The sequence below is a fragment of the Lytechinus variegatus genome, chromosome 16 (genome assembly GCF_018143015.1).
Source record: "Lytechinus variegatus isolate NC3 chromosome 16, Lvar_3.0, whole genome shotgun sequence".
NCBI classification, from domain to species: Eukaryota; Metazoa; Echinodermata; class Echinoidea; order Temnopleuroida; family Toxopneustidae; genus Lytechinus; species Lytechinus variegatus.
The window spans coordinates 2,116,792-2,129,948 of record NC_054755.1 but is presented as its reverse complement, the minus strand read 5'-3'; the positions used below and the strand labels follow the sequence as shown (position 1 = coordinate 2,129,948).

The following is a 13,157-nucleotide window of genomic DNA, read 5'->3' as shown; positions in this document are numbered from 1 at the left end:
AGGCTTCAAGTGAATGATTCCTCTCCCTGAAAAATTGCTACAATTTCAAATGTCCAGTTGTTTGATTTCAACAGGTGTACTTTATTGACAATGCTTAGCACCAAATTATGCATCGATATTTGTTATGCCATATTGAAGCTGTTCATGATAAATAAATGATGTGAAATTTATTGAAAAAGGTAATTCTATGGGTTCTTCCAATTTCATATCGATAAAGGAGCTGGCTCTCTCCTTTTTTACCATTATACTTATGCAATAGTACATGGATTTTTTTCCCATGTTGAATAAATTATGATCAGAAATTTCATTTTTTGTAGGCTGACTTAATTCTGGTAGGATGACATAATGACAATTGTTTTTAGGATTCTTTCATTGAATTTAGATTTCCATTTTGTACCATTGATACTAATATATGTAAATTGGTGCTCAAAAAGTTGGTGAACATACTGAACACCACCAGAAAATGAGCATTTCTAATGTGTCAAAGTTCTGGATGTTTCAGATATTTAATTGTGAAATAAGATGAGAAACTATTTCATTCAATAAAGTTTATTTCTCTAACTTTGTCCGACATTGTAGTGTTACTGTCTAGAAAAATAATTGTAATGATTGTTGAATTAAATTTTACAGATGTGAAAAAGTGCAGCATTTGGTTGCAATCGGTTTAATGAGCCTTTTTGATAATTTCAAAGATAATCCCCTTCTGCTTTCAATTCATTTTTTTCATTCAAGATGTTATGGCCACTTACATATAGCTGTCCCAGTTTGTATTTCTTACTCGCGTTTCATTTCAATTACACACGATTTAAAGGTAAATGCCAGTTGTGGTAACGATATCAAAATGAGTTCGTACAGAATCCAATGAAATGACCACCAAAGTGTCTGTTTGTATAAATAAACAATATGTACCAAAGGATTCTGGAAGAAATTGTGAAATTGCTGAGAAATTAGCAAATAAGCACAGGATTTGGGTCAAGTGTTGCAGCCGACATTCAAAGCAATAATAATACACTGTCCTACATGCCCTTATCTGTGTTGGTGATCTTCAGTGCAACATTTTTCAGCGTAGATTTCAAGATTTCACAAAGTCCGGTTTATGTAACTTTACCAGATCTAGATCCTCGATGATATACCGACAATTAAGCCTGGTTTTACAGACTTTCTAATGAAATCAGTGTTTACTGCAACTAGTGGCATTGGTATTTAAATGAATCTTAAAATATTAATAAGGCCCTGATGTTTTCAAACACTGCTTTGTTTCTTGCTAGGGGTGGTATTTATATTAAACCTGGATTAAACCTCTCACTAATTTTGTTCACATTGTAATGTATGGAATACAAGGTTTCATCTTTTTGATACATTCATGAAAAAATAATCCAAGTATAAATTAATTCAAATTAATTATAGATTCTACTTATATTATGCTTTCCTGTTCAATAAAATTATCTTACTGAAAGGTTATAAGTAATGCCCAAGTCATGAATTAGTTGTATTACATTTAAGTGTGGCCACCCTTAATGTCTTTCAATCATCACTTCAGCATGACTTGTATTAGTTTGTCTAATCCATCATATTTTCTATTGTCTCTTTCAAAATTACATGATTTGTTTATATCATGAATAAATATTATCTGTATTGAATTGCCAATATTGTGCGGTGTGGAATTTGGGAAACTTGGTAGATGTATTTGGCCTTGTAACACAAAAATTAGTGATTAATTGCTTAGTGAATGGCCTATCAAGATCATCGTTGCATGTGCATTTTACCAATCAGAACTGTTCTTTCAAATTAAAGGTCAAGTCCACCTCAGAAAAATGTAGATTTGAATCAATAGAGAAAAATCAGACAAGCACAATGCTGAAAATTTCATCAAAATCGGATGTAAAAATAAGAAAGTTATGACATTTCAAAGTTTCGCCTATTTTTCACAATATAGTTATATGAACGAGCCAGTTACATCCATATGAGATAGTCAATGTCACTCACTATCTCTTGTTTTTATTGTTTGAATTATACAATATTTCAATTTTCATGAATTTTATGATTAGGACCTCCTTGCCTGAAGCACAAAATCTTAAAATAATGGAATTCCACGCGTTCAGGAGGAATGAAACTTCATTTCACATGACAATGACGAGAAAAATAATGAGAAAATAAAAATTTCATATAATAAAATACAAAAGAAATAGTGAGTGATGTCATCAGTTCCTCATTTGCATACCGACCGAGATGTGCATATAACTGTTTTAAGAAATGAAGCAAAACTTTAAAATGCCATAACTTTCTTATTTTACATCCAATTTTTAATGAAATTTTCAGTGTTATGCTTGTTGATTTTTTCTCTTGTTATTCAAATCAAGTTTTTGTTGGGGTGGACTTGTCCTTTAACAATTATTCACTAACCATTGTGCTACAGGCCCAATATTGAGGACTTCTTGAGGAGTTATTCTTATTTTGTATGAATTTAAAACATAGTAAATCCCCCCCCCCTCTCAAAACACAGACAAGTTTAAAAGACAAGCAATATAAACATTGTTGGCTTTAGTCTCATTACTTGATTATTCATAAATCTGTATGTACATATCAAACATGAATACATACAAATAAAGGTTTAAAAAATTTACACAAATATGACGATAATTGGAAGATTAAAAAAGGAAATATCAATAACAAAAAGTAACCAACACTGACATCTCAGGCAAGGTAAAATGCTGCATAGTACAGGGTTCCCACAGAAATTTGAAAACAGAATTCCATGACTAAATTGCTGCTTTCCATGACGTCCCAGGAGTTATGTAGAATTTGGGATGTCACAAAACTGGGAAAAATGGAAATCATGAACACCAATCATAGTAGCAGAGTATGAAAGCTGTGAGACACGACAAACTGGAAAGCTGCCATAGCCAAGAGGTAAATGCAATTCCATGACTTTTCACAAATTTTTCAAATTCCCTGACTCTTCATGACCACAAATTTTTCCAGGATTTTCCATGACTGTGGGAACCCTGATAACAGTAATTTGGTTAAATCCATTGGAGACTGAGCTATCTTGCTGGAACACATGTTTTCCATCCTGCATAGTCTCCTGGGCACCGTAACACAAAGGTTAGCGATTAATCGCTAAATGAAATGACCAATCAAGAACCTTGTTACATGTGCATTTTGCTAAGCAGACTGACTATGGACCAATCAGGATTGTTCTTTGAAATTAGTGATCAATCGCTAACCTTTGTGTTACAGGACTAGGCCTATACAGGACCCTGGTTAATCAAATTCAACCAAAATGGCAAGTTGTTCCAAAAGAAAGATTGATGATCATCGATCAGAGAAAGGATGGGTGAAATTTTCAATGATATCGATAAGAAATTATCTTTTTTTTAAATGTTAATCCTTGCACCTTTAGGAATCTAAATTTGGCTGAATGGTGATACTTTGTTAGGATAGGGATCACATTTGCACCAATTAATCATAACCAGCATGTTATCTTTTTCAAAGGTTTTACCTGGAAGAGTTTCATTTTAAAGAGTCCATAATTTCGTAATTTCTTGTCATTTTTGTGAGTGCATATTTTAACAATATCAATTTAAAACTCAAGAGCTGCTTTTTCAAAGTAAATAATATATCTCAAAATTAAATTTGGCATAGTCATTGTGGATTAAAAGCTTGGTGGTTACGTCATAGGTCAGTTACGGGCAGTTGTGTGCATATTTCAAAAATATCAATTTAAAACTTGGGAGCTGATTTTACAAAGTAAATAATATATCTGAAAATTAAATTTGGCATAGTCATTGTGGATTTAAAGCTTGGTGATCATGTCATGGGCCAGTTAGAACCTAGCCTGCAGGCATAGTACATGTACCCTTGATTTTTATGCATAATGCAGAGTCTGAATTAGGAGACTAGATTCACTCATGTACTGCTCTACAGAGGGTTTGGAATCTAGTTCTGCATCCTATACATCAAATAATTGTATGTCAAATTTGAGTCTGCCTGCAGACTAGCCAGAACCTGGGAACCAAAGTAACATGTGAAGTGCTTAGCGACTTTCTAATGTATTGACCTTTGTAACAAAAGCAGAATATTACTATTTGAAGCATAGGCCTAATTATTTGGTTTTTAACAAATTTGTTTATTCTTCTGAATATGCTTTTCCACAAACACAGACATAAAATAAGATCAATGGCATATAGATTGGAGAACTTAAGAAAATATGATTGCACAAACAGATAACTTGCAGAAAAAGGAAAGAAAATAGCAAAAAAAAGTATATACACCTATCATGCGTTAGACGCATTTACAGCAAATATATAATGTAACATCTATTGCTTAAGTTTGTACCTGTGGTCGATTATTACGATTTTGCAAAATACTTTTAATCATGGGATTATAATACAATTTTTGAAATGGTGACATGATTTTCATGATAGAATAACTATAATTTACTCATTGTATTGACATGTACACTGATAATTCAACAAATATCATATACATGTATGTGTACAAAAACCACAGGTATCTGGAAATAATCATGTCCAAGTTTTATGAAGTAGAACCATAAACTTTCAGGTTATGATGGTAATTCAACAGATACCCCCAATATGGCCAAAGTTCATTGACCTTAAATGACCTTTGACCTTGATCATGTGAACTGAAACTTGCACAGGATGTGTAGTGATACTTGATTATTATTATGTAAGTTTTATGAACTAGCTCAATAAACATTAAAAGTTATGACAGAAATTCAACAAATACCCCCAACATGCCCAAAGTTCATTGACCCTAAATGACGTTTGACCTTGGTCATGTGACCTGAAACTCGGGCAGGATGTTCAGTAATACTTCATTATCCTTATGTTAAGTTTTATGAATTAGGTCCATATACTTTCTAAGTTATGATGACATTTCAAAAGCTCAACCTTAGGTTAAGATTTTGACATTGATTCCTCCCAATTGGTCTAATTTCATTGACCCTAAATGACCTTTGACCTTGGTCATGTGACCTGAAACCAAGGCAGGATGTTCAGTAATACTTGATCACCCTTACGTCCATGTTTCATGAACTAGGTCCATATACTTTCTAAGTTATGATGTAATTTCAAAAACTTAACCTTAAGTTCAGATTTGATGTTGACTCCCTCGCCGCAGCCGTCGGAAAAGCGGCGCCAATAGTATCGCTCTGCTATGCAGAGACAAAAATTAAAGGAGAAAAGGTATCAGTTAATTAAAATTAAAAGTGTGCTCAAACACATACATCCAAATGGAACCTGTTTGAACTGATTATATCCCAACAGGTGTTTGCTTCTTGGTATAACCAATGCAGCCAAATACATTTACTTTGATCTCTCTTCTCAAACATAGAAATATGAGCAAGTCCTATAAAATTTTAATTTTCTTGAATCTTGACAAGGTTGATCTACACAACTTCAAACATCTTGATGTCCAACATTGAGGATCCATCTCTCAAGAGTATATATGTATATATATATGTGTAAGTTATACATGTACAACAGCTTTTGGCAACTCTTTTTTTATTTAAATATTGTAAAGAAATGGATGAAGAGAACAATGGTAGGCATAGCTTAAATCAAGGTTCCCCAGAGCTATCTACCTTTGTACAAATATAACTTTACACATTTGTATTTCTTCCCCATACGTGTACTGTATCGAAGCAATAGCTTTGATCCAGCTGAGGCATGGCGGCTTGTCATTGTTCTAAACCCACCTTCACCCGACAAAGGAAATTATAATTGGTATAGTGTAGAAAATATGTCTATCCGACTGTCAATCGGATTGGGTTCGCCCTAGTCACTAACCCGTCTCTGTGGTCTAGTGGTTAAGGCACCGGCGTTCTAAGCTGGGGGCCCGGGTTCGATTCCCGGCAGAGACATTTTTTCGGCATCACCAATTTTTCCAAAGGGTAGATAGCTCTGGGGAACCTTGATTTAAGCTACGCCTGCCATTGTTCTCTTCATCCATTTCTTTACTATATATATCTATATATAACTCAAAAGAATACAGTATCAACAAATTTCTATCATTGTGGTGGTTGTCATTTTGTATAAAAAAGTTCCTCTTTCATTCTCCTGGGCGCATCAGCGATAGCACCAAAGCTCGAATTGCACCCTGCACTTACGTTACCTTTACACATCTCGCCAAAATCTACCAAGCGTTTGTCAATCCCCTACCACTTACATGTGAACCACCCTTTCATTCAGCTTTGGCCATCTCAATGGTGCTGATGATCTCTGATCTTAGCAGAGGATGAATCCAGGAGAAGGAGAGAGAGATGTCTGTGACAGTCTGTTGCCAGAGGTATGCCTGGCGTATCCATTCATTCATATAGTTCAATGATAATGAATTTGTTACATTGCCATTCCAAGAAGGAATCCCGCGGCAAATCCACTTGATATCATCACATTCTTCTTGACAAGGTCCTTCCCCTGTGGGAATATTGGGAGAAACAGTGGAACAATCTTATGCAATTGAATTAAATTCATTTATTTTCCAATATTCTATGAAAATTACATCAAAATTGCACAATCATCAATCAAACTATACAGTATACCTTTTAAAGAAACGGGTAAACTTTCACAGAGAAAGTCAACCCTCTCATTTTTCAAAGTTGAATATTTGCCAATATGAACAACCAGCCCTGTATAGCAACACCTTGAGTCCTCAACTACTACAAACTGACCAGGTTCTTAACCCATAATACATCTTAAGTAGTGTAGTCTTGTAATATAGACCCATTTTGATGATAACACAATAAATCACAGTGCTAGGTACATGCATGCCGCAATAGTTATGTTACTAAGTATTAGAACAAGTAATTTTCCCCTCAAACCATTTTTGTTCCCGTAGATAAAACTGTACGGGCTAATTCATTATTTTAAGAATGGATATTCATAACTCGCAATGTTGGTCTGGTCAATTCACACTTGCTTTATAGGAAAGGTTCTTACTTTATTGAATGCCCCTTGAAAGGCTGGATATCTTTTCTCAACCTCCTTGACAGCTGTCTGCTGTGTTTTATTTATATCCTTCTCAAACTGCTTCCAGTTCACTTTCAGGTAACCAGTATGATGACCTACCTATGGATAGAAGAAAAGCAAAGGGGACAGAAAGGGGATTGTCAATCTCATATTTCTTAAATATTTCTTTAAAAAAACAAGCAAACACATTTGCTAGAGTATATTACAATGAACTGGTATCAATAGACCTTCCATACAGCAGCTTTTCAAATGACTGTGCCATGTCTGGAATCCTGCTGCATAAAGTGTGAGGATTAGTAGTAAAAATATGATTTAAAGGCGATGTCATATTTTTTCCTGCACAATTTAATTTTAGAGTTACAGCCCATATACATGTACCTCTCCTTTTTTAAAACTCTTCTCCCTTTCTTTCCCTCTTTTTCTTCTTTCTTCTATCCTGTAAGTTTCTATTTTTTCACTACTTGAAAAAAAAACAGACTGCCCCCTGACTCCTGGGTACAGAGTATAAAGACCTGCCAACCTTCTAAAAAAAGTATTCTTAGGACAAAAAAGGAGTATTTTTTAAAATTTGTCTCAACATAACAATCACCAGCCTGTTGTAGTGAGATCGGTGAAAAAACATGTGAAATGACTCTACTTGAAAACTTGATAATTCACCATTTTAAACATGCACTCGTAGGCAAGAAGTAATTTGTTCTTTTCATGCAACAACTTACGGGCCAGACAGTGATTTTTACCTTTCTGGGCTCGTCAGACCGGCGTTAGTTTCACGCCCTGTATATAATACATACTCCATGATCGGAAATTTAAAAAAAAAGTAACAAATCACACAAAAAAAGTATTGGTATATTCATAGCAAAAAAAGAAGAACAAATACTAGTTGGCATGTCTGAGTATAGGTACTTACCAATATCAACATAAATCCACCTCCTACTGCTGTTGCTGCTGCTTTACTCACTTTCTGAAACAGATATCCAGCAACCCTAACAAAAAAAAAAAAAAATAAAACAAAAATAAAATCAGGTGGAGAAATCTCATTATGAAAATCATAATGTCTAAACTTGCTTTTGTTTAACATATTATTTAAATGATTAATCACCTGGGCAAGTTTTTATCTGTGGATTATATGTACCTTGGCAAAGCATTTTTTTATCATGATATATGAATGTAGAAATGTATATTGTTAATGCATCTAAAATAAGAATACGGTCTACATGTAGCTATTAAAGGTAAAAGGGAATTGTATAGCCTGTAAATAATTTGCTAATACAATTTGAAATACCAATTGTAATGAAAGCTAATTAATTCATCTTTCTTTCAGAATCACCACCTGGCCACATTAAATCATTATGCCAGATCATTCCAAGTCTGGAGGGCATGTTATAAAAAAGATTTGTTGGAACCTTTATCCAACATGTCCTGATTTATCTGGCAATTACCGTAGTAACTGTGCTTCTCAGCTTATCAAAATCAAGTGAAGTTATACAATCTGACAACTTTTCAAACAACAAATATTGATGAAATGCACCCCAGGTGACTAAGTTTTCTGAATCTAAAAATTAAATCAAATTACCATCCACTTGTTCCACCCATAGCAAGCTGAACTGGAACTGATTTCTTCGATAGTTCTCCATCTAGCGCTCTCTCCAACCAATTCTTGCCAGCCTCTGCCAGGTCCAAGATTTCAAAATTATCATCCGCATCGTTGGCCATACTGTCCTTAGTTGACTTTGACACTGTAGGAAATGAAATATGTAATAAGTCAGAAAATAAGGCTCTCATTTACTACATTTAATTCAAATTAATGTGACAATTACCTTTCATTTGCATTAGCATGTATCTTTTTGTTTGCAGTTTTCCTATGACAATACAGAAAGACTGAAAATTTCGACTTTCTACCAGAACTTGTGCACATGTACATCAAAGATGTGATAGAAAGCAATCAATTCATGAACTTACATGGATTTTCAAGAACTTTATACACCCTGTACACGTATTTCTGAATTCAATGGCAGTGCAAAACAACAGAATTTACTCGCAAGTTGCAAGATGTCCGACTTGATGAGCTCAAGAACATTGAAAGGAACATTGTTTTTCGTTTTTTATCAGGGTCAAGCTCTTCCTTTTAGAACTTCATTAAATGGAGCGTGAGGACAAACATCAACAGAATGGAAGTGGGTGCATGATTTCCACTCTATTATCAAAGGGGTGTTTTGAGGTACATTTGCATATTTGGTACCTCTGCATCAAGAAAATCCATTAGTATGCTGGAACTCTGGGTACAGCCCAAGCATTTTCTGGATTAGATCTATAAGTTTACAAGATGTCTTGGAACCAAAATCCTGTTAAACCTCTTTCTTCTTCTTCCATTGGGTACAGTCCTCTTTATAAAGTATAGTCGTACTTGACTGAGCCCGAAATCACAAAAACACATGACATTTGGTGCAGTTGAGCAAAACTAAAATATAGTGCAAGAGAGAGTCAAAAGGGGCCTACCCCAGTCTCGATCGGCCATTTTGTTACGATTCATAACAAAAATGGCCGATCGAGACGGGGGTAGGAGAGAACTTTTCGTTTTTTGAGGTTCCAGTTTGTGCCCAGATGTCAGGAAACTGTCACTCGTTAGACCTTCATCCATTATAATCGTGGTAAGTGCTTGATTTCTGTTTTAACTATTTATTCGGAGAATTATTTGACCATACTTCACGCTAGTCAGGTGAGTATGCCATTGCCAATTACACGTAAGGTCCTAGGCTCCCGCCCGCATAGCGGGCGGGAGTTCCCTGGGTTAACATCAAACAAAAGCTAACAACAAGACCAAGAACTTGTTAAACTTAAATATAATATCAGACTATCAGTGCCTGTGCACTTTCGCACCACGCCGGCACAGCACGGTTAGGCCTAGACCAAAAGCTTCGGTCTCTGTTTTGTTGGTTGTTCAGCTCAGCTGAACTTCGTTGGCTTCACTCACCAAATACAGAGACCGAAGTTCTAGCGCGATCTGTACAGGGACTAAATGGCCATATGTTTATGTACTTAAGATCGGATAAAACGGGGAAGTGAATTTGCGCGACAGGTAAGTCACTGTTTTTGTTCCTTTTAACTTCCTTTTTCTCCGTTTTTTGGCAATTGATGCCAAGAGGGAATATAAATTTGCAATGAATCTGGTAACTATTATTTTCGAAATTTTTATTCATTAAAGACAAAAATTGAAAAGCCCCGATGGGGGGATTTTGAATTGCAAGTCCCCTAATGGTGGCTGCACGATAGCGAGCCGTCTGTGTACGAGGAGAAATAAAAAAAAATGTTAAAAAACTCCTCGAAACAGACGGCTGCCAGCTGTCTAGGTTAGGCCGCGCCGCCGGGCCGGGGCTGCGCTGGGCCAGTTTGATTGAGCACACAGTGCGAATGGTGCGGAAGCGCACTACCACCCTTACTAACAATTATCAAATTTTACAAGATAAAAAAACTATGCATTTTAACAATCAATCAATCACACACTGACACAGGCGAACTCTGCAAGAACAGATTGAAAAATGGATGGCCGTACTCACCTGTTGCCATTTTCCATAAATTTTTGGGAAGTCGACCGATCCAAGAAGAAGAAATGAAATACGGTATGGTGTAAAAAAAAAGAGCACATAAAAAAAGGAAAAAAAAGCGGGGGTGGGGTGTCGACTTCATACTCTGTACTTGTAAGGCCCTTAAGGGGCGATTTTTTTCAATCGATCATCAGAGTTCTCTGCTCCAAATCTGGTGGAAGAGGTCAAAGTCAGACAATTCATGCAAAAAAGGAAGAAATAGTAGTAAATAATAATAATAATAAAAACACACATGATTTTGCAAAAAGGACTCTCATTCAGGACTCTTGACCTGAAATCTAACTTGGTCTAAATTTGACATTTTGGCTAAAAGAGAAATAAACTATTAACATTTCAAGCTTTACGATTCGAGGCCAGGGACACCCCCCCCCCCCCAGAAAAAAAACCTCAGGGAAAATTATCAGCTACACACTTTTATTCCCCCATAAAAAATGGGAAGAGGGTGGCATGTTGAAAGCTTTTAGTTTTAAAATTCAGTGAGATTATGACGTGTACTGTTTGGAATAATTTTGTCCATGGTGAAAGTGATCGCCACTTTCGATAAGTCCCTATGGCATCTAATACTTCGGTCTAAAAAGAGAATCAAACAAAAACACAGAAACGGCAAAGCCCTCACCCGAAATTTTAATCCATCATGAAATAACATAGTTATGACATGAATATATTTTTCGTTCAATTTCACGTCGCATGATAAGATGCTGCCGGCCCGCCCTATATCTTTGTCATCTAATGTAAATCCCATGATTTCAAAGAGTTTAACATGATGACTGAAAATTTATTATTTCACGTACAAATTTGTCTGAGATATTGAAGGTACACAGACAGAAAGAAAATGGTTAAAGAAAATTAGATATTATGGAATTGCCAAAAGAGGAGTTGCTTGCAGTGGCAGACATGCAGCCTTCTGACGGGCAGGGAAATGGGAAAATATGTTGATCGTTCATAAACAAGTGATGGTATTTTCACATTATTACTGTTATCATTTAATTTTTTTTTCTTTTTAAAAACAAAATGCTTCACATATCAAGTGGAGAATCTAGCTGCAGGCTGCATCATGGGGGTTGGGGGGGACTGCGTAGTATAATGTGCCACGTACTGTCAAGACCCCCATTTTTAGGCTATATTTCATAATTGCAAATTGAAAAAAAATACCCATTTTCCCCGTTACAGAGACCCTCAATTTGTTGGTTTCTCATTCCAGTGCGCGCCCGGCCATCAAGGACTTCTCAGACGGTGAACTCGATGAGTACCGAAGCACCATCCCAGAGCACGGCACTTTCAGCAATTGTTGATTCAAGAGCCGTTCCGGAGACTTCCATTTTTAAGACAAATATATAGATCTAGAGCCCCCTATTTTCGACTTCGGTGTGCCACATAAAGGTATCATGTATAGTTCTAGTAGCCCCCACCCCAGGCGGGGCCGGGGGGGGGGGGGGCTGCATCCGCCTACGTGTAAAAAAAATCAGCCACGCGCTTTGTTTATATTAAGTATACGTGACATGATCACAAAAAGATAGCATTTAGAATAAACTATTTTCTTGTCTGAATATAGCATTAAAGATAATGAGCTCGCGCTTAGCGATCGTATTTTTTACTCAGTGAAAAATCGACCACAAAGAAAATGATTATTTTACCTAATAGAGACATTTTAAGAACTGTGTCATTAAATTGATATGTATATCTCACTGATCAAATAATGCGAGCGCAAAGCTCTAGATGATTTTTTTTTATTCAGACCTAAAAATGGACATTATAAGTAAATTTGTGTAATCATGATACGCACCTGTCTCGCTAAACAAACAATGCGAGCGCGAAGCTCGAGCTGAAATATACATCGACCCCAAACAGGGACATTTTAGGACTAATTTTTTAGGAATCCATAAATCTCACCATAGTCAATTGATGCAAGTGCCAAGCGCTTGATGATTTTGTTAGAATTACATCTAAACATATGAATTACTTTTTGTAGTAATTTTAATCATGACTAACATACGCATCGCACTAATCAAATATTGCGAGCGCGAGGAGAACATTTAGGAAATTCAGACCTGAAGAGGATCATTTTAAGGCTTGTTTGTAGGAATTCACGAAGACCATTCGTATTTCACTAAACAAACAATGCGAGTGCGAAGCGCGAGCTGAATTTTTTGTATTCATGCGGCCCAAGAAGGGATATTTTAAGAACTGATTTTAGGAATTCATGAAGAGCAGATCCACTAATGCGAACGTTATTAGCACGGACTGGAAATGTTTTATATTCAGACTTTAAAAGGGGCATTCACTTTAAGTAGTCAAGAAGCATATTTTATGTAACTCCATTAAAAAATAATAACATGCGAGGAAATAGTTTCGGTGTATATATTGACTTGAAAATGGAATGTTTTAGTACAAAAGGATTAAATATATGTCGTTCAACAGACAGTGCGAGCACCAGGAACAATAAACATATATAGGCCCTGGGCAAATTGTGTTTCATAAAGAATTGAAAAAATCTTATGTAATAAAACATTATGTATATATATATATATATATACATATTATAATTTACAATAATGTTTCTTTC

General features: G+C 35.7%; 1 protein-coding gene and 1 non-coding gene across 2 annotated transcripts; one reads left to right on the top strand and one right to left on the bottom strand.

Annotated features, from left to right (window-relative positions):
* The first annotated feature begins 5,815 nt into the window (after window positions 1-5,815).
* On the top strand, window positions 5,816-5,887 carry TRNAR-UCU. Its single transcript has one exon. It is a non-coding gene; the product is annotated as a tRNA-Arg (tRNA).
* A 379-nt stretch (window positions 5,888-6,266) lies between these two features.
* Window positions 6,267-10,618, bottom strand: LOC121429801 (FUN14 domain-containing protein 1-like). Its single transcript, XM_041627033.1, has 5 exons — window positions 10,547-10,618; window positions 8,566-8,731; window positions 7,900-7,975; window positions 6,963-7,091; window positions 6,267-6,440 (listed from the first exon to the last, which is right to left on the bottom strand). The coding sequence occupies exons 1-5, from the start codon at window positions 10,554-10,556 to the stop codon at window positions 6,363-6,365; spliced, it is 459 nt and encodes a 152-aa protein (XP_041482967.1). The 5' UTR covers window positions 10,557-10,618; the 3' UTR covers window positions 6,267-6,362.
* Window positions 10,619-13,157: the final 2,539 nt, after the last annotated feature.

Bases quoted from the DNA above. Each gene is read 5' to 3' on its own strand.
- LOC121429801 (XM_041627033.1), bottom strand. The intron at 7,976-8,565 runs GTAATTTGATTT...TTTTTTTGTTAG, and splicing joins ATGGGTGGAACAAGTGGATG to GGTTGCTGGATATCTGTTTC. The intron at 7,092-7,899 runs GTAAGTACCTAT...TTCTATCCATAG, and splicing joins GTGGATTTATGTTGATATTG to GTAGGTCATCATACTGGTTA.